Source organism: Bos indicus, chromosome 15 (assembly GCF_029378745.1).
Source record: "Bos indicus isolate NIAB-ARS_2022 breed Sahiwal x Tharparkar chromosome 15, NIAB-ARS_B.indTharparkar_mat_pri_1.0, whole genome shotgun sequence".
Taxonomy (NCBI): Eukaryota; Metazoa; Chordata; class Mammalia; order Artiodactyla; family Bovidae; genus Bos; species Bos indicus.
In genome coordinates this window covers 29398918-29420740 of record NC_091774.1, presented here as the reverse complement: position 1 = coordinate 29420740, position 21823 = coordinate 29398918, and the positions used below count along the sequence as shown (strand labels likewise).

The 21823-nt window shown below is 43.2% G+C and overlaps 2 protein-coding genes across 2 annotated transcripts; one reads left to right on the top strand and one right to left on the bottom strand.

Annotated features, from left to right (window-relative positions):
• Positions 1–1418: 1418 nt before the first annotated feature.
• CD3G (CD3 gamma subunit of T-cell receptor complex) lies at positions 1419–13197 on the bottom strand. The gene is made up of 7 exons (XM_019975825.2): positions 13053–13197; positions 9599–9622; positions 8682–8897; positions 7999–8130; positions 6860–6903; positions 6012–6079; positions 1419–2194 (listed from the first exon to the last, which is right to left on the bottom strand). The coding sequence occupies exons 1-6, from the start codon at positions 13111–13113 to the stop codon at positions 6029–6031; spliced, it is 528 nt and encodes a 175-aa protein (XP_019831384.2). The 5' UTR covers positions 13114–13197; the 3' UTR covers positions 1419–2194; positions 6012–6028.
• A 1870-nt stretch (positions 13198–15067) lies between these two features.
• CD3D (CD3 delta subunit of T-cell receptor complex) lies at positions 15068–19047 on the top strand. Its single transcript, XM_019975770.2, has 5 exons — positions 15068–15226; positions 16972–17181; positions 17602–17733; positions 18004–18047; positions 18295–19047. Exons 1-5 carry the CDS (start codon positions 15172–15174, stop codon positions 18358–18360), a joined length of 507 nt encoding a protein of 168 aa, XP_019831329.2. The 5' UTR covers positions 15068–15171; the 3' UTR covers positions 18361–19047.
• Positions 19048–21823: the final 2776 nt, after the last annotated feature.

Here is a 21823-nt window from a genome sequence, read left to right as displayed (position 1 = left end):
CATCATTTGTATTAGGCAGAAGGTGCTGCTGCTGCTGCTAAGTCGCTTCAGTCGTGTCCAACTCTGTGTGACCCCATAGACAGCAGCCCACCAGGCTCCCCCGTCCCTGGGATTCTCCAGGCAAGAACACTGGAGTGGGTGGCAGAAGGTGGAAACAACCCAAATTTCCATTGACAGAGGAATGCACATACAGAATATGGCACATACATACATGTGATAATTATTAAACCTTAAAAGGGAAGGAAATTCTGATACATGCTACAACATGAATGAACCTTGAGAACATCATGCTAAGTGAAATAAGCCAGACACAAAAGGACAAATACTATATGCCTCTACTTATATGTGGTACCTAGAGTAGGCAAATTCATAAAGACAGAAAGTTAAATAGAGGTTATCAGGGACTGGGGAGAGGGAGGAATAGGGAATTATCTTTTAATAGGTAGAGTGTTTCTTCAGTATAATGAAAAAGTTATGAAAATGAGAGTGCTGATGGCTGCACAACATTTTGAATGTACTTAATGCCATTGAATAGTACACTTAAAAATGGTTAAAATGATGTTTTACTTTATTTTAACACACACACACACACACACAGACATGAACATGTACACACCAAATGTTGAGGAATCTTAGAGTGCCTATTATGTTCTAGCATCGTTTTAGCTTCTCAAGCTACAGTAGTGGAAGGAAAAAAAACAAGTCTTCCTTTTTGGAGCTTACAATCTGGTGAGAGTGGAGCATTTAAAATCAATGTGCACAAGATGGATTTTTCAATAAATAGTTCCAGAGTAAGTGGGTAGCTGTGTGATTTAAAAGTTAGCCAATATATTAGACCTTTACACCTTGGATTAAATTAGTCTAAGATGGATCAGAGATTTAAATATATAAACCTGGAAAATGCTAGAGGAATTAATGGAAGAAAAGTTTTAAAAGAATACTCTTAGAATGGGAGAAGGCATTTTAAAATATGAAACAACCTAGAAGCCATAAAAGAACAGTGAATTCTACTACATGCAAATGTTTGTAAAACGTGTGTAGAAAACCAACCATATGTAAAGTCAAAACCCAAATAACAACACTGTGAAAATTTTTGCAACTAATATTGTAAACAAAAGGTCTAGTTTCCCAAATATGTAAAGGATTGTTGCAAGTCAATAAGACGATCAAAGGATATGAGCCTATATTTCATGAGCAGGAAAAGCAAATGATTCACTCCCATTTTTAATTAGAAAAATGCAAATTAAAATTAAGCCAAGATACCATTTTAACTCGTCTTATTTACAAAGTTGAAAAAGCTTAGTAGTGCATTTTTGGATTGTGTATGAAACAATAGGAACTCTTTAGAATTATGTATTGGTCCAAGCTCTGTGAAGTGCAATTTGGTACTATGTCATTAAATGACAGGTGAAAATACATTATGGTCCTGCAATTGCATTTATTTGTATTTGTTACAAATAGTCTTAATGTTCAACATAATATTTATTGTTAGAACTAAAACTATAAAAACATCTTTGTGATCTTGGGTTTGGCAAGGATTTCTTAGACATGACACCAAGCACACAATCCATAAAAGAAAAAAAAAAAAGGGTAAAACAGATTTCAGCAAAATTAAAAACATTTGCATTTCAAAAGACACCATTAAGAAAATGAAAAGATGAGTCATAGACTGGTAGATATATTTGCAAATCATATATCTGTTAAAAGACTTGTATTTGAAAATATATAAAAACTTTTACAATTCAATAGTAAGAAGAAAAACAAATAACTGAATTTTAAAAGTTTTGAATACACGCTTCACTAAAGATATGATGAGAATAGCCAATAAGCACATGAAAAGATGTTCAACATTGTTAGTCATTAGAGAATGTAAATTAAAGCCATAATAAGATACTGTTTTACATCCCCTAGAATGGCTATACTAAAAAAGATAGTAACAAACATTTGTGAGGATGAGGAGAAAGAGGAACCCCAATCACTTATCGCTGGTGGGAATGTAAAATGAAACAGCCAGTTTGGCAAACACTTTGGCAGTTTCTTAAACTGTTATAGATAAATTTACCATACCACCCAGCAATCCTTCACTCCTAGGTAGCAATCCAGAGAAATGAAAACATATGTCCACATGAAGACTTGGCACGAGAATGTCCAGAACAGTGTATCGTATGATTCCATTTTTCCAGAAAAGGCAAATCTAAAGAGACAGAAAAGAGATTAGTGATTGCTGACTGAGCTGTGAGGGAAGCCCACAAAAACAGCACAAGAAACCTTAAGAGACTGATGGAAATGGTCTAAATCTGGATTATGGTGATGGTTGTACAACTGGGAAAATTTGCTAAAAATTACTTGGAACAGGTGAAATCATGTAAGGTGAGTGATTTTATAGCATGAAAATTATACCTCAGTACAATTTTTAAGAGCTTCCTTGGTGGCTCAGATGGTAGTCTGCCTGCAAAGCAGGAGACCCAATTTGATCCCTGGGTCTGGAAGATACCCTGGAGAAGGGAATGGCTACCTACTCCAGTATTCTTGCCTGGAGAATCCATGAACAGAGGAGCCTGGAGGGCTAGAGTCCATGGGATCATGAGTTGGACATGACTGAGCAACTATGACTACTACAATTTTTAAAAATGACATTTCTACAGTCATTGTGGCATTGTAAGAGCAAAAGAACCAACTTAAACGTCCATCAGTAGAGGACTAGTTGAGAAAATTATAGGGGATCTGTACAAAGTGGCTATATTTTTTAAAAAGGAGCTCCTTTATATGTTGGTATGAAGTAGTCTTCAGATTTTATTGAGTAGAATAAAATCTTGAGAAGTGCAAGATGTATAAGACAACATTTGTGTGAAAAATATGGGGAGAATAATGCGCACTTGGCATTTGCTTATATATGCCTAGAATATCTCCAACATAGAGTATTTTATATATCTTGTAAGACTGTATTGTTATTGTTCAGTCGCTCAGTCATGTCTGACTCTTTGCAACTCCATGGACTGCAGCACGCCAGGCTTCCCTGTCCTTCACCATCTCTCAGAGCTTGTTCAAAATCATGTCTATTGATTCCATGATGCCATCCAACCATCTCATCCTCTATCTCTTCCTCCTGCCTTCAATCTTTCCCAGAATAGGGTTTTTTCTAATGAGTCGGCTCTTTGCATCAGGTGGCCAAAGTACTGGAGCTTCAGCTTCAGCATCAGTCCTTGCAATGAATATTCAGGATTGATTTCCTTTAAGATTGACTGGTTTGATCTCCTTGCAGTCCAGGGGACTCTCAAGAGTCTTCTCCAACACCAGTTCAAAAGCATCAGTTCTTTGGTGCTCAGCCTTCTTTATGGTCCAACTCTCACATCCATACTTGACTACTGGAAAAACCATAGATTTGCTAGACCTTTGTTGGTAAAGGTCTTTGCTTTGTCTCTGCTTTTTAATATGCTGTCTAGGTTTGTCATAGCTTTCCTTCTAAGGAGCAAGTGTCTTTTAATTTCATGGCTGCAGTCACCATCTGCAGTGATTTTGGAGCCCAAGAAAATAAAGTCTATTACTGTTTCCATTGTTTCTCCATCTATTTGCCATGAAGTGATGGGATTGGATGCCATGATCTTAATTTTTTGAATGTTGAGTTCTAAGCCAGTTTTTTTTGCTCTCCTCTTTCACTTTCATCAAGAGGCTCTTCAATTCCTCTTTGCTTTCTGCCGTAAGGGTGGTGTCATCTGCATATCTGAGGTTATGGATATCTCCTTGCAATCGTGATTCCAGCTTGTACTTCATCCAGCCCAGCTTTTCATATGATGTACTCTGCATAGAAATTAAATAAGCAGGGTGACAATATATAGCCTTGACGAACTCCTTCCCAATTTTGAACCAGTCCTTTGTTCCATGTCTGGTTCTAACTGTTGCTTCTTGACCTGCATACAGGTTTTGCAGGAGGCAGGTAAGGTCGTCTGGTATTCCCATCTCTTGAAGAGTTTTCCACAGTTTGTTGTGATCCACACAGTCAAAGGCTTTAGCATAGTCCATGAAACAGAAGTAGATGTTTTATTTTCTGGAACTCTCTTGCTTTTTCTATGATCCAATGGAAGCTGGCAATTTGATCTCTGTTTCCTCTGCCTTTTCTAAATCCAGCTTGAACATCTGGAAGTTCTCAGTTCATGTACAATTGAAGCCTTGCTTGGAGAATTTTGAACATTACTTCAATAGCATATGAAATGAGTGCAGTTGTGCGGTAGTTTGAACATTCTTTGGCATTGCCTTTCTTTAGGATTGGAATGAACACTGATCTTTTCCAGTCCTGTGACCACTGCTGAGTTTTCCATATTTCTTGGTATATTGAGTGCAGTACTTTAACAGCATTATCTTCTAGGATTTGAAATAGCTCAACTGGAATTCCATCACCTCCACTAGCTTTGTTCATAGTGATGCTTCCTTAGGACCACTTGACTTCACATTCCAAGATGTCTGGCTCTAGGTGAGTGATCAAACCATTGTGGTTATCTGAATCATGAAGATCTTTTTTGTATAGTTCTTCTGTGTATTCTTGCCACCTCTTCTTAATATCTTCTGTTTCTGTTAGGTCCACACTAATTTCTGGAAACTAGTATTATTGTTTGCCTCTGGAGAAGGCAACTGGATGGCTGGGTAGGGAGTGAGAGGGAGACCTTTCACTGCGTATTTAAACAATGTGAATTATGACTTACACTGAAAGTAAATAAAAGTGTAAAAAAAGATATTCAAATAAAGGAGGTTGTTTGCCCTTTTCATTTTCCTTTTCTAGAAAAATTACTTCCAATAGGTGGCGCTCCTGAAACACCATACGAGTTCAGTCACTGAGCTGTGTCTGACTCTTTGCAACCCTATGGACTGCAGCAAGGCAGGCTTCCCTGTCCTCCACCATCTCCAAGTTTGCTCAAGTTCATGTCCATTGAATTGGAGATGCTATCTAACCATCTCATCCTCTGCTGCCTTCTCCAGGCACCCAGTTACCCAGTTAATACAAATTTTGCTTTTACTTTGAGAGAAACCCAAATTTGCTCTGATGGCCTTTCTTCTCCATTTGTCACCTTTGGGAAGTCTAGATTTAGGGCTGAAAATTTCTCTGCTAGGATTGCTCCAAAATGTATTGCTTTGTTTCTGAGAACTGGATAGAAGGGAAAACACCTGGATTTTAAAAAAATGCAATTGGTTCAGAAAATCAAATATTGCTTGGGCCCTGTTTCCCTGATTGAAGTTTCTGTTTGATTGAATCAGAACTTCTGATTGATTGGAAGATTAATATAGGTCAGTGATTCTTTTTTTCCCCCTAATATATATATATATTTTATTGAAGTATAGTTGCCTTACAACGTTTCAGGTGCACAGCAAGGTGATTCAGTTATACACATACACAAATATTACTTTTGAAATTATTTTCCGTTATAGGTTATTACTTGGGCTTCCCTGGTGGCTCAGATGGTAAAGAATCTGCCTGCAATGTGGGAGATCTGGGTTCAATCCCTGGGTTGGGAAGATCCCCTGGAGGAGGGCATGGCAACCCACTCCAGTATTCTTGTCTGGAGAATCCCGTTGGACAGAGAAGCCAGGTGGGCTACAGTCTATGGGGTTACAAAAAGTTGGACATGACTGAGCAAATAAGCACACACAGCACAAACATATTATTTATATATATGTATACAAAAGTTTTCTACTATGCTTAGTAATGGCTTGAGAATTATAGATCAGTGATTCTTAACTAAGGGCGACTTTGTTCCCGAGGGGATATTTGCAGTATGTGGAGATATTTTTGTTGTCAGGACTTGGGGGTGCTACTGGCATCTGGTGGAGAGAGGCCAGGGATGCTGCTATAAATCCTACAATGCACAGGAGAGTCATCCCCCTCCCCCTCCGAATGATCAGTCAACTCTCCCTACCCTCCCGTCCTTATAGCTGCTTGGGGAAAGGAGATAGGCTTGGCAGTAGTTGGGAGGGCAGGTAATGCAAAGGTACTTCCTTAGAATTAGTGTAGAAAGACATACCTCTCTGAGTCTTGGGTTCAGTTCTTCCTCAGGTGGCTGTATTGGTCATCTTCCCGTTCCTTAAGGGGCTACAAAGGACATTTTATCATCATCCTCTATGAATTAATTTGATATGTATTTATTTTTTAATTTAAAAAATTTTATAAAATTTTTTAGCTTTTACTTCCAATGTCTAATTTTTTTCACCGTTCTTCAGGTATACATATTTGTGCTTTTTGTCATTTTTTTAATATTTAAGTTTTATTAGAATATAGTTGATTTACAATGTTGTGTTAGTTTCAGGTATCAGCAAAGTGAGTCAGTTATGCATATATCCACTTCTCTTTTTTTAAGATTCTTTCCCATTTGGCCATCACAGAGTACTGAGTAGAGTTCCCTGTGCTATACAGCAAGTTCTTATTAGTTGTCTATTTTAGATATAGCAGTGTGTAAATGTCAATCCCAATATTCCAGTTTATTCCTCCCCACTTTACTCCCTGGTAACCATAACTTTGTTTTCTACTGATGCATACTTATTGAGTGCTTAAGTTCAAGGTTTTGGAGTGGTTTCTTCATGGTCCTGGGGGCAGAAGAGGACAAGGATGGAGGAAGGCGCTGCATCTGGCTTCTCTGTGTGGCCCTCTCAGTATGTTCTTCAGCTTTTCTCACTAGATCCTTACCTCAGTCTCTCCGGACCATTCTCTTTGTTTCGTCCATTCTACCCAAAGGGATAACGATGCCATTGTCTGTTATGTCCTAAGCAGTTTTTGTGTACATAGTAACTTCCAAATAACTTGCCCACCCCACCCCCGTTCCAAAATTTTACCACTACTAACTAGCACTGTCTCTTTCATTTCATATTCACGTACCTGGTAGAGCTGGTCATTGTTCAACAGCGTCTGCTTGTCTGAAGCTGCACAAAAAAATAAACAAAATGTACACATAAACAAGACAGAATGAATAATAAACTGGAGTACTGAATAGCAACAAGAATTTGTGAACTACATCTACACACCACATTATGGATGGATCTCACAAGCATATTGTTGAGTGAAAGAAGCCACACACAAGAGTACTTAATGTGTGAGTCTATTTACATAAGGATCAAAACCAGGGAGAATGAGTCAATGTTGTTAGAAGTCAGGAGAATGGTTGCTTTGGGGACTAGGTAGAGGCTGGAAGTGACCCCAAGGATTAATTTACTTTCTTTAACTTGGTGCTGAATGCATGTGTGTGTTTGCTTTGTTAAAAAAAATTTTGAGCTGTATATATGTGATTCATGCACTTTTGTGAATGCAGATTTTACTTATATAAAGAGATTTTTTTAAAGTACAGAGGACAGGGACTTCCCTGGTCGTCCAGTGGTTAAGAATCCATCTGTAAGTGCAGGGGACACAGTTTTGATCCCTGGTCTGGGAAGATCACACATGCCACTGAGCAACTAAGCCTGTGAGCCGCAACTACTGAGCCTCTGTGCCCAGAGCCCATGCTCTGCAGCTAGAGAAGCCACTGCAATGAGAAGGCCTCGCACTGCAACGAAGAGCAGCCCTGCCTGCCACAACTACCAAAAGCCTGCATGCAGCAATGAAGACCCACAGCCAAAAATAAATAGATAAAATTAAGTAAACAATGAGTAATTTTTTTAAAAGTACAGAGGACAAGTCAGATAGAGTTGTATCTTGAAACAGGCAAATATGCTATGAAAACACCAAGTGTCCTTTTCCTCCTGCCTTCAGAGTCAGAGCCTCACTGGACCATGCTCATCAGCAACACTTGCCAACCCAGCCTCTTCTATTGGGTCTCTTTTGGTAGGAAGGAGGCTGAGGGTCCCAGATAGCCTCAGCTTTCATCTAAGAACATTATTTTGTTTTGTTTTTTGATGTATTTGACTGCGCCGGGTCTTACTTGTGGCATATGGGATCTAGTTGCCTGACTGTGGATCAAACTCTGGGAGCTCAGAGTCTTAGCTACGGGACCACCAGGGAAGTCCCTGAGAACATCCTTTTACCTCTTGACTGGCGAACTCCTTCCTGTCCAGCAATGAAATAGACCCCAACAGCAAGGAGGAAAATGCTGACGATTTCAGTGAAGATAAAGCCAGCCACAGTAGACGGATTCAGTTCAATGCAGTTCTGACACACTGTGGGGAGAGGGAAGGACAAGAATTCCTTCAACTCTGGATTTTTTTCTCTTCAGATAATATTTCTGTCCAGGGCAGCAGGCCTCTCTGTGGGTGGTATGGCAAGGATATTGCCTGGAAGATCCTTGGACTAAGAACTCAATGCTTTTTCATGTTCCTCTATTGTGCGGGAGTCCAGGGGAAATCCATGTGGTTTTACTACCAACAACTATTGAAATAAAAGGAAGACCATATCCCATTCTCCATGCTACAGTCGCTCAACTTGTAATCTCCCCTGTCTCCTTTACCTATCTTAACTTGGTTTATATAAACTGCTGACTCCTCCAAGCAGTGGGGCCTACATACAGGTGAGCCAGGCTTTATAAGACAGGCTACGCTTTTTCAAAATGTTGGGGGAACTGCTTTGTTAAATTAAAAGTAAGCTGAGATTAAGAAAGCTGATTCTTACATTACTGTTTAGCATCTATGTCTATACCCACCCCAGACAAGAAGCTCACCAGAGCACCCAGTACTGCTTAATTTCACATAAGCAAACCAAAGGGGATACGTACTTCTATAATATATTTGGAGTGATTTTGATTGGTTATTTGATCCTTCACATTTATATATTCCTCGAGGGTCTTTGGTACTACTTCCAAGATTCCAAGTATTTTTCTTTGTGTCTCCAGAACCTATTTGTTCCACATCTTTAAGCCATGTGATCGTTGTGTCATTCGTGACACAAATCAGAATTACGGAACCATCTTCTCGATTGTCATCCACTTTTACTGAAAAAGGAAATGCCTGTTAAGATCTTGCCTCTGAAATTCTCCTTGTCTCGGGGCACACATGATTCACATGGGAATCTGGTTAGAATTCCAGGTTCTATTCAATAGTGCTGCTAAGTCGCTTCAGTCGTGTCTGACTCTGTGCGACCCCATAGACGGCAGCCCACCAGGCTCCCCCATCCCTGGGATTCTCCAGGCAAGAACACTGGAGTGGGTTGCCATTTCCTTCTCCAATGAATGAAAGTGAAAAGTGAAAGTGAAGTCGCTCAGTCGTGTCCGACTCCTAGCGACCCCATGGACTGCAGCCCACCAGGCCCCTCCATCCATGGGATTTTCCAGGCAAGAGTACTGGAGTGGGGTGCCATTGCCTTCTCCGGGGAAAGCACCGAGAGTTGGCATTTCTAACACACTCCCAGGTGAAGCCAATGCTGTTGATTCGTAGGTGGTGCTTTGAGTAATGCCTAGCTGCTAGGGACCCGTTTCTCCTCCAAGCACCAGACAATTAATTGTTTAGCTCTAGGAAACCCAGGGAGATCAAGACTGGCCACTGATTTGGTTAACAATGGAAGGGTTTGCTCTCTATCCTTTATCATCCCATCCCTTCTAAGCTGTTCACTTGCTCCTATAGGAGTGCTGTTGTGAGAGGCCATATTTCCATGAATTTCCCCAGTTTGATGATAGAAAGAAGACATTTCCCCTACCTTCTTTCACATGGGCCATAGTACCTGTAGAGACAGAAGACAGACGATCAGCTGGGCATGGAGTCCTTCAGATCTCCTGATGTATCATTTCCACAGTCATTTGAGGCCAAGATAAAGAGAGAGAGCCTAATCTATGTGAGTGACAGTATCTATACTTATTTCCCTGGATGGTAGCCTAAACCACCAAACTGAATTTAGGGTGTTGTATAATAAGGAATTTGTCTAGTCTTTGTTCTGGGCTTCTTGGAGGGAGTTTCTCAACCCTTGGAATTTTATGAATGATAGGATTGCCTTTGTGATTCTTGGTGGACCCTTGGATCACACATGAATTTATGTTAAAGAGATGACTCAGGATGAGACAGGTCAAGACCAAACATGTGTTTAGAGAATTGGGACTTTGAGCTCTAGGAGGTGGAGGAGGGAGTGGATATTGAGTTCAGTCACATGATCAATGATTCAATCAATCATGCCTATGTGATGAAATCCCAAGAAAAACTTAGTGGCACTTCCTAGTTGGTAAACATATCAACATGCCAGGAGGTTGATGTATTTTAATTCTGGAAGGAAAAAGCATGGAACCTCTGTGTTCAGGAACCCCAGACTTCACTCTATGTGTCTCTTTATTTGTCTAGATCTAATTTTTTTTTTTTTTAATAATGAAACTGTACTAGTGAGTATAGGACTTTCCTGAGTTCTGTGAGCTGTTCTAGCAAATTCTGAGGGGGTTCTTGGGAATTCTCCAGATTTGTAGGCAGTTCATCAGAAGTGTGGGTGGTCTGAGGATCCCTGAACCAGTGCCTGCCTTTTAAAGTGAGGGTAGTCTTTTTGGGGACTGTGCCCTTTACCTCTGGGGTCTGATCCCAACTCTGGATGGTGAGCACTGCGCGATTGTATTGCACTATATGTAAGGGTATTGCCTGTACAGCGTGGGATGCTCTGCTCCTTTAGCAGCTAAAGCCTTGGAAAAGATTGAGTGTATACTAGCTAAAGTCTTTTAGAGCAGAATTACTTCTATAATGTTCAGCTTTGGTGATCCATTTTTGTGTGTGTGTGTGTGTGTGTGTAAATCCTGAATGTCCTGAAGGAGTTAGCCACTAAATAGCCCTCAAATCTGTCTCAAAACTCAGAATAGTAGAGTTGCATGCTAGACATACTATAGAGAGCCAACACTGGAGTTCAATTCAGTTGGATTTAATCCAAACACTTACCGATCACTATTATGTGCCTGACATGAATAAGGATTATGGAAGAAAAGGGTGGTGATACAAATATTAGTTGTTGCTTCTAAAGAGTTTACAATGAAGTGGAAAATAACCCACAAATGTAATAAATGTAGTAGTACTTATAAATTATCATTTAGTACTTGTATAAATGCATATGGAAGGGGGTAGAAACTATTGATTTTGGCCAAGGGTGAGGGACAGGGAAAGCTTGACAGAGAAGATAGCAGTCTTAGAACTTCACACAGAGTTGAACTGAACTGTTTCTGAATACCACTTAGCACAGTGCCTGAAACATGGTAGGAGCATTCTATATTTTGAATGAAAGTATGAATGGATAAATGGAAAAAAAAAAAAAAGCAAGGCAAAGAATTAAGCAGATATCTAACTAGCTCTTCTCCCCAGCAACCTGGTCACTGTGAGAGAAACAAAGAGTCCTCTCATTCTAATCCTGATACCATAGAAAAGACAGTACGATTGATTGCTGGCATTTAAAATTTTGATTATCTGGATTCTAGTTCTTCTAGGACTTGAGAACTCATGTAGCTAAATTTCCTAGGTTGATGGCTGAGAGAACTGAGCCCAGAGGAGGAGGCATTGCCAAGTTCACCTGGCTCATTGGTGACTGAGCTGCACACAGAACTCAGGTTTCTATGGCTCAGTCCAAGCCTTTTTTTTGCTCTACAGAAATAGCTGCTACACAAGCTTTCAACACTGCCCCTAACTCTGTGTTGTCTTCAGTTGGCTCTTTCTCTATTCCTCTCAGAAATAAGTCTAAACTCCAACATCTCTTCTAGTCCCCCACTCAGTCATCACCCAGCTCAATTTTAGCGGGTTACACTGCTGCCCACTTAGTTCACTGAAAACATGGATGCCATAATGGCTCTTTCTTCTTCAGCTTCTTTTCCATCCACAAGCGTCTTTAAGGCTGGAGCCATCTGCGCTTCCTCTCTTCTAGTCTCAGAGGGGGAGATTGCCTTGTGCTCTGTTCCCTTGATCCCACTCTTGACTGCAGCCTTCAGTATCAGTTCCAGGGCCTCCCTCTACTCACTGTCTTCTCCTTTAGCTTGGAAATGTGCTCAAGTTTCTTTCACACACACACACATTTCTTCTTAGAGTCTGCTACTTCTCCACTTACCACTCAACCTCTCCAGCCTTCTCATCCAAACTTCTTTAAAGAACATTTTACACTTGCTGCTCTTTCCCCCCTTGCCCTCCACTTTCTACTCATTTCCACTTGGCTTCCACTCACACTGCTGCTGCTAAGTCGCTTCAGTCGTGTCCGACTCTGTGTGACTCACACTACCTCACTTAAACTCTTTTAAGTCATCCATGACCTTTGTTTTGCCAACTCCCACAGACTTAAACTTTTAAATATATTCTTCTATCAGTGGATGTATCTTTAGCATTTCATACTTTTGGTGATTCTCTCCTGGAAGTTCTCTACTCCCTTTGTTTCTATGGAATTTCACTCACCTGATTATTTCACCTCTTTGATCATTCCTTTATCTCTTTCCTGACATTTTTTTCCTCTAACTTTCCTTAACAGCGATATCCTCACAGTTCCATCTTCGGCCTCCTCTTCCTCACATCTCGCATAATACTTGAATGATGTCAACAACTTGCAATGTCTAGAGTCCATATTCCAGGCATCGAGCCAGTTCATCCACTTCCTACTGTATTTCCAAAAGAATATTCATACAAGTACCCTATACTGTGCGTTATACTCAGTCTGGAAATGTTTAAACTTATCACTGCAATCAGACTATGAGCTCATGGGGGGCAGAAGGTTATTATTTACCTTTATGTTCTCCTAGCCTGATACATACTAGGATTGACCTCACACATATTTGTTGACCAGCTGACCAACCGAGTAAGTGAAGGCTCTATAAGTCTACTCCTAGCCGGAGCTCTGAGTTAAGGAATACAAACTGTTTCTCTTCAGGCTCCTGGCCTGTGCCCTTTGGGCTACATTCAAACCTAAGATGGTGGCATCCGGGTCCTCTCTCAAGTCAGTAAAGTCCTCTGTTTTGATTTCTTAAGAGACAAGCACTCCACCTCTCCCATGGAACACTGCTTCTCTCTAGCAGAGAAACTTCATTTTTGCCCTTCCTTCTTTGAACTTTAGGGTGACATCTCAAGGTTAGGGGATCCCAATACTCTTGTCCCCCTGGTGATGGGCTTCTTCCCTTGAGCCCTTCTCCGGGCTGTCAGACCCCCTAGCGGACCCTTACCTTGAAGAAGAAAGACAGCCAGGATGAGGCCAGCCAGATGCTTCCCCTGCTCCATATCCATCTCTGTTCTCCGCAGAAGCACTGAGCGGCCTGCAGCAGCCAGCAGCCAGTCAGCCTGTGCTAGCAGCTAGCCTGGCCCCGCCCAGCATCCTTAGGGCTGGGGCCCCTGTGAGCCTCCATCCTGGGCTGCTAATGTGGGCAGTGGGTGGGGGCAGGGCTCAGGAGGGCTGCAGGTGCAGATGCCTCTGACTTTCCGTTGGGGAGAGGAGCGTGGGAGGTGGAGGAGAGGGAGCGGGACAGAGTGCTGGATTTCCATCTTAGAGACTCAGCTTATACAGAAAGCGCCCTTGGGTGCGGGGTGGAAGGTGTCCTGGGCCCCTTTCTTCATGAGGAGGATAAACACTTCCGCCATCATCTGTTACTCGGAGCTCAGCCAGTTGTTGCCTGTTGCTAGCTGTTGTTAGAACTGATGAACTTAGCTGGGAACCCTTAGGTGCTTAGGGCTGGAGCTCTGAACAGAGAGCCACCTCAGTCCAGGGATTTTTTTCCACTGCTCTTTGAAGATGAGATCATCAAAGTGGTGCCTGCCTGGAAGGGAATAGGTAGGATTATTCCTCCAGGACAGGAAATGCATTTCCAGGGACAGGGGCCTCAGCTGAATTCCCAGGATCTCAGGCCCCTCAGCCAGTTAGCCAGTGAATCAAGGAAAACATACAGAGCTCTTGTCAGGTGTTTGGAAAACAAAAGCTAGCAAGGCATATACAATCTCTACCCTTGGGTAAAGAATGATCTAACTGCAGCAGTTTTGGATCTCCATATCCCAAAGGGAAGAAGTCCATTTGTCTCCTGGGGAAGTTCAGTTGTGCCTGAGAGTTAATCATATTGCTATTATTATTTTTAATATTTATTTATTTATTTGGTTGTGCAGATCTTAGTTGCAGCACGTGGAATCTTTGGTCTTCTTTGTGGCATGTGAACTCTTAGCTGTGGTGTGTGGGATTTAGTTTCCTGACCAGGGACCGAACCCAGGGCCCCTGCATTGGGAGTCTTAGCCACTGGACCATAAGGGAAGTCCCAATCATATTGTTATTAATAACTCTTACTTAGCACATGTGAAGTGTCAGTATTAAGTGTTAGTTGCTCAGTCATGTCCGACTCTTTGCAACCCCACGAACTGTTGTCCTCCATGCTTCTCTGTCTATGAGGTTCTCCAAGCAAGAATACTGGAATGGATTGCCATTCCCTTCTCCGGAGGATCTTCCCGACCCAGGGATCGAACCCAGGCCTCCTGCATTGCAGGCAGATTCTTTACAGTTTGAGCTACAGGGAAGTCCTATGAAGTGTCAGGCACAATAAAAGATTCTGTTTGAATTCTTTTCATGATACTGAGGGAATTAGTCTCTGGAGAATTCTGTGACTGGCGCAGATGCAGCAGGTAGACAGTATTGGAGCCAGAATGCAAATCTCTCATTAGGGGGCCCCCAAAGGCCAACCTCCCGCTGATAAGAAGCTACTTAGTCTGGTACCTCAGGAGGCCCAAGAAGGAGCTTGGGCAGGGTCCCAAGAAAGACCAGAAAAGGAAGAAACCTAGCTGGTCTGGCTTATAGAATGGGATTCACATCTTCTATCAAGGGTTTTGAGAAGTGGCAGTTTTCAGATGGTGAGTAAATGTAATGATGTTGCTGACAGGAACTTGCTGCTGCTGCTGCTGCTAAGTCGCTTCAGTCGTGTCCGACTCTGTGCGACCCCATAGACGGCAGGAACTTAGTTTCTTATTTTTCATCAGCAACTCAAGAAAGGACACCCTGAATCTCCTTCTACTTCCTAGAAGTCCCAGCATCCTTTTCCATAGCCTCCGCTTCCAGCTTCTACCCCACCCCCACACTCCACACTCTGAGAGAGAGTGATTTGCAGCTGCTTCTTTCCTACCCCACCCCCAGCCTACCTCTACCCCAGCCGCTCCTGTCACCAAGAGCAGACAGAGAAATAGGCGTTTTCTAGTTCCTCCCCCACCCTTTACTTTTTCCGGGTACCCATGAGTCAGTTGGGGAAAGGCGGCTTTAACCCCGGCTGATAGTCTGTGACCTGTGTCTGTCTCCTGGATGAATTCTGCTGGGAGATGGAGCACAGCAGGTTTCTCTCTTGCCTGATACTGGCTGCCCTTCTCTCCCAAGGTAAGGCTTCCCCGAGTGCACCGAGGCATCGTGGGGAAGGGACCTGAGAGGGACATTACCACCTGGAATGAGGTCCATTCGAAAGCGCCTCAGTACTCCGGTGTTGTCAAGGAGGGCCGTGTTGGGATGTAACACAGGGTCTGGGAAGCACAGGCTCTTTTGGCTTTGACTGACTAACTAGGGCGGCATCTTGGCCTTCAATGTCTCTCTGAAGACCTCAGGCCAGAGGTCTATAGGAAGTTTTGTAGCAGATGTGCACCTGAGCCTAGGGCTGGTACTGGGAGCTTTGTTCCGTCTAGGGTAGATAGCCTCCGGGGTCCAGGACTCCAGGTCATGTGGACACCATACATCACCACCTGGGGCCATGGCCCAGCACTCAGGGGAATGCTATAAGAGAGAAGTTTAATTGCGGCTGAGCAGGAGTGAGGGCGGATTTGGGGTGATAGCATGATGCACTCAGCCCAGCTTGCATGGTTTTAAAACTGATAGTCTGATGTTCCAGGAATTCCCTCAGTTCCAGGCAAACCGGGATGAGTGGTTACCTTAGCAGTCAGCTTCTTTGGGAGATCCAGGATTTCCACTGGAAATGGATCCCCAAGGAAGACATGAGTGTATGATGTGGAACATCTGATGTTCGTGTGTCTCCCTGAGAATATATGCATGCTTTCTTGACAGGCACAAGGAATGGCTCTGTGGGGGATTTTCTAAAAGATGCTCTTCTATCCAAATTGGTAACTGACTATGAATCTCAGGGACAATGTAGATTCCACTTTTCCCTGGGATTGGAGATACACATTCCAGTGCCTCTGTGGGCTGTGGAGATATTCTCAGTCATAGCAATTCAGTAGTCCTAAAAAGATGCTGTGCATACATCCAGCCCTTAAACTCCCCACAAGACTTGACTTGTGTGGAGCCCCAAGAAAGGATTCAATAAAAAAAAATTTTTTTCTGACCCTCTCCCCCAGGCATAGATAGAACAACTGAAAATCTTTACATGGGATTTGCCTTAGGTCCCCTTTTGGACCACTGGAGTGGTAATTCATATTAGCTTCGCTCCTATCCCCAGCCATCACTGGCCCTGGGAAAGGCTTTGGTAGACCATTCTCTGGGCAGTGGTTGACCATGAGTGAGGAGGAGGGAAAGAATATGAGAAGTTGATGTTGGAGTGTGGCAGGTGACTGGGAAGTAGAATTAGAAGTTTTCTTAGAGAAAAATAATGTGGACATCTCCAATTGAGAACCATTCTTCTGCCTTTCAATATCTCTTGGGTGTTTTAGCATTCTGGGCTCCCTTGCTACTTCTATTCAATGATCTGAACACATTTCCATGAAGGTTTTGGATTAACCCAACTCCATGATTTCCTTTTTTGCTCTGTGTTCATCAGGGCCTGTCCTCTGTTTGGATTACATCATGTCCTTCTCTCTTTTTTTAAATGGAGGATAATTTCTTTACAATGCTGTCTTAGTTTCTGTTGTACGATGAAGAGAATCACCTATATGCATATATATGTCCCCTCCCTCTTGGACCTCCCTACCACCCCCCTCTGTGTCCTTCTTGGCCTCGGCAGTTTGTGGGGTGCCTGCTGAAGCCTTTCTCTTGTGACTTCCGTCTCTCTCAGCAGAAACCTCGAACTGTTCTAGACTTGGATAGTGGTCCTTCTTAAGTAATGAGCCTCAGCAGAACAGTGGTCTGGTGCAGACTAAAGAGCTGGCTCCAGTCGTGGTATTTTTTTTTTTTTTTCTTAGTGAATCCCCGCATTCTAAAAGTGCTGGAACCTGAGGACAAAGTAATGTTGGAATGCAATTCCAGCATCACATTGCTACAAGGAACAGAAGGACAAGAGGTGTCAGGCAATAATAAAACTCGGGACTTAGGAAAACGTATCCAGGACCCAAGAGGAATGTATCAGTGTGGTGAAAACACCCAACAACTTATTCTGCAAGTATACTATCGAAGTATGTGCTTCCAGGATCCTTTGGGGGTGGAATAGGTGGGGGCTTCTGGACATGGGAACTTCCTTGCTGGAGGGAGCTCCAGTGTACCCATCTGTGCTCTCAACAAACTGGCTTGCTCTTGTAAGGATATGAACCAGATTTTGAAGCCTTGAGTGGGAAAGAGCTTAATGGTAAAAGAGCAATAGTAGTCTTGTGACCCAAGCAGTAGGGGCTTGGTCTGGAGCGTGGTTGGCCTACTGCCTTTTTAAAGTTCCTACAAACCTGAGACTACTTCTTGGACTGAAGGTTAAAAGTGGATGGAGCAAGGCTCTTTTTCCAAGTTTGGATCTTGACATGAGCGCTCCTAGGGCTGCCCTAAGAGGCATGGTTCCCTGATCTTGAAGACCCTCCCCTTCTCTTCTGGCCTCCCTTCCCCCACAGTGTGCCAGAACTGTGTGGAGCTGGACACAGCCACCCTGGCAGGCATGATCATCACCGACATCATTGCCACTGTGCTCCTTGCTTTGGGTGTCTACTGCTTTGCTGGACATGAGACTGGAAGATTCTCCAGGGGTAGGTGGAAGGGACCGAGCATGTATATGTTGTGGCTGTGTGTGTATACCTGCTAAGGAATGGGGCTGGCATTGGGTTGTGCCTCATCTGGGCGTCACCATTGCAATCTCCTAAGGATTTCTACAACTGGTTACTGACAGCACTTGGGTACCCACAAAGCTCATGCAGACTTCTGAGGGTGTTTGTAGCTGCAGTCCCCCGGCAGCATTCATGGGCCTCCCTGTGCCACCTCTTTGGCTTTTGCTGACCCTTTTTCTCTGGTTCTTCTAGCTGCTGACACTCAAGCTCTGATGGGGAATGACCAACTCTATCAGGTGAGCCCTGAGGGGAGAAAGATGAGAATGGGGGTAGGAGTGAGTGGGGATGGAGAGCCTGACACTAAGTTTAAAGTGTGTGTGTGTGTGTGTGTGTGTGTGAGAGAGAGAGAGAGAGAGATAGAGAAGGTCCTAGTGGGGAATTCATCACTGGGGAGTCCCATGAGCTCTCATCTCTGGGGTCTGCTGGGATTCCCCATGGGAGAGTTCTGACCCTGCCTCCCTGTTCCCCCTTCTCATCTCTTAGCCCCTTCGAGAGCGCAATGATGCTCAGTACAGTCGTCTTGGTGATAAGTGGGCTCGGAACAAATGAACCTGATGCTGGTGGCTTCTAGGCCCATCAGTTATCAACTGGACCTTCTCTCCTTGCTCAGCCAAGAAAGATGTCCTCCTCTGCTTAGCAGGCGCCTGGATTTTTGAAGGTTCCTGGGCATGCCGTGGGAGTGGCCCTGACCTGGCTGGGCCCTTGCCCTCACTGCCCACCTGTGTCCTTCCTTCATGACTTGCGTCCTCTGCCCCCCATGGACTGTGTGATGGGTGACCTCTCACCATATCCTGACCCACTGGTGTTTCTGTCCCACTGGTGGGCTCCCTGGATGCAGGACCAGCCCTGCTGCACTCTCTTGGCTCTAGCCCCTGTTACAATCCTTCTACAGCTTTGACTTCCTCACCACAGGCGAGGACGGGCTGCTGTCTTTATGTACACACAGGCCACATAGAAGTTTCCATGACATCACAAGCAGAGGTAGCAGAGACATCGAGGGCCCTGGAGAATCACTCCTAATCAAGGCTCTGAGAATGTGTATGACAAAGTCCCACTTCTGCTAAGGGGCTTTATGACCCCATGTGGACTTGTGGCTACCAACTATGAGGAAGTTTCAGTCAAGGCCTCTTTAGTACCCATTTCCCTGTATAGAAGGTACCATTCTGTTTTCTTTCCCCAGAACCTGTCCCTGCTCCACCTTGCCTTCTGCATAATAAACTGGCATCAGAAACTCTTCATCAGTTAAAACATATGATCTTTTTCCACCCACTTGGAAAGCTGGAGTCTGAGACTGGGTGGGGAATTGGGATATTTTCAATAGATGTCATCTTTAGCCATTGGGTTAGTAGTTGTTCTGAAACTTTGGGATTTATTTTAAAAATACAGTGACTTCCCTGGCAGTCCAGTGGTTAAGATTCTGCACTTCCAATGCAGGGGGCCTGGGTTCAATCCCTGGCTGGGAACTAAGATCCTGCATACTGCAAAGCCAAAAAAAAAAAATTGTAAGCACAACTTGAAAAAAAATCAAAAATACACACTTGGGTCCCACTTGGGAACATGCTTGGGTCCCCAGGTAATTCTGAAGCAGCTCCAATTCAAAGACTCTCTGGTTTAGGGAAGAATTGAAGCCACTTCTTCTTTTGTGTCCTTTATGCCCTTTCCTGTCTACCATGGGTGGGAAACCCTCTTTCTATTCTCTGTATAAGAGTAATTCAAGGAACTTCAGGGCAGTTTAATGAGAGCGGGGGTTTCTTAGGCCAGGGTTCCCAAAAGAGAAAATTATTAACAACCACATAGCCAGAGATATGGATAATTCTTCCCTATCTCCTTGACATACATACAAACTCTGACTTTGTTAGAGACTGAATGAACTTCCAATTTACACATGCTTCATTCATGGTTATGAGTTATTCCTTCCCTTTATACCCTCTGCTGCAGTCCTAGCCCTAGATCCCTCTTTTACACAGGATCTGTCCTCCCTGGGCAAGGCTTCCATGGCTTGCACTGCACCGATGCTCATGTCCTTCCCATGCACTGCACACCTCCTCTGACCCTATGCGCCTCATATACCCTTACATCCCCCCTCTATTACTCACCAGTTCTCAACATTTGCTGGACATTGGATCTCCTGGGGAGCTTTCGAAGTCCTGATGCCTGTGTGCCACCCTCAGAGAGTCTGATTATATTGTGCCTCAGGTGATTCAAATGTGAAGACAGGGTTGAGAAACACTGACATTCACCTGAGCCCTTCTGGAAACTTGGGTCCCTTCAGCTCCCTCCCTTTTTGTGTGCTTTTAAAACATAGCTTTATTGAAGTAAAGTGCGATGAATAAACTACATATATTTAAAGTGTGAAATTTCATAAGCTTTGGCATACGTATACATTTGTGAAACATCATCATGCTTGGTAAGTATGAACCTACTCAACACTCTAGACAGTTTTCTTGTGACCTTTTGCATGCAGATTTTCCCTTAGCCGTTTATCCTCCAGGCAACTACTAGCTTTCTGTCATATAGATCAGTTTCCAATTTTCTAGAGTTTTATGTTAAGTGAAATAATATAATATATACCCCTTTTTGGTCTGGCTCCTTACATTCAGCATAATTATTTTGAGGTTCATCATCTTGTTGCATCTATTAATAGCTCATTCCTTTCTAATGTTAGTAGTATTCCATTGAATGGATATACCACAAGCTGTTTATCCATTCACCCCTTGATTGTCTTTTGAGTGGTTCTTTGTTTTGGCTATTACAATTACGTTTCTATGAACATTCATATATAAGTCATTATATAGGTCATACATACAAGGACATACACTCTTATTTCTATTGGATAAGTACTCAGGAGTGGAATGGCTGGGATAAAATTTTTAAAGAAAGTAGTCTAACTCTTCTCTTTTCAGTCCCATATGAATTGGCTTCTCAGTTACTACAGAATGCCTACTGAGAATTTGATCGGGATTGGTTCAAATTTATTGATCAGTTTGGTGCGAACAGATATCCTAGTGATATGGAGTCTTCCAATCCATGAACACATCTTTTTTATAAATTAGAAGGCAGATCTCCTTTTTAAAAATAATTTTTTTTTTTTTGGCTGACCTGGCTCTTTGTTGCTGCAGGGGCTTTTCTCTAGTTCTCTAGTTATGTTGAGCAGGGGCTACTCTAGTTGCAGTGGCTTCTCTCGCTGAGGAGCACAGGCTGTAGGGCGTGAAGACTTCAGTAGCTGCAGCACGTGGGCTCTGTAGCTGCGGCTCCTGGGCTCTAAAGCACAGGCTCAAGAGTTGTGGTGGACGGGCTTTGTTGCTCCGAGGCACACGGAATCTTCCTGGATCAGGGATCGAAGCCCTGTCTCCTGCATTGGCAGGCTGATTCTTTACCACTGAGCCACCAGGGAAGCCCCCGTGAACACGTTTTTTGGTCAGATTTATCCTTAAGTGTTTTAATCTTAATTCAATTTATTTACTAGCTAAAGGGCTATTTCGGTTCTCTATTTCTTCCTAGTGGGTGGAATGCCTTCTCTTTTGTCTTCAGATTCTATCTATCCTTCCCTTCAAGACCCAGCTCAAGTCTCCCCCTCTCTGTGGAGCTTTCGCCGACCACCTCGATTCTCCCAGTACTTCTTAGGAACACTGATAATACCATCTGTAGTACTCCTATGCAAACTCACATTTGTTCTGTTGTTTTTTGCATAGTTGGCCTCTCTTACATAATTGTAAACTCCCTAAAAACAGAATCCATTTGTTTCCTTTTAGTACTTAGCAGAGTGCTGGTCTGTCACATGAATGATTAGAAAAGCTCTCATAGGAGGAATACCTAAGCAATTCAATACAGAATTTTTAAGTCAGGAAAATGGAGAGTGTTTCTAATGATCACAGTCAGCACTGGGTACCTGTTGGAAGCATAGGAGTTGGACAGCCTGGGTTGCTAATTCCAGCTCTGTCCCTGACTGACTATGCACTTTGGGTGAGTAACTTCACCTCTTTGAGCCCCATATCCTCATCTGTAAAATAAA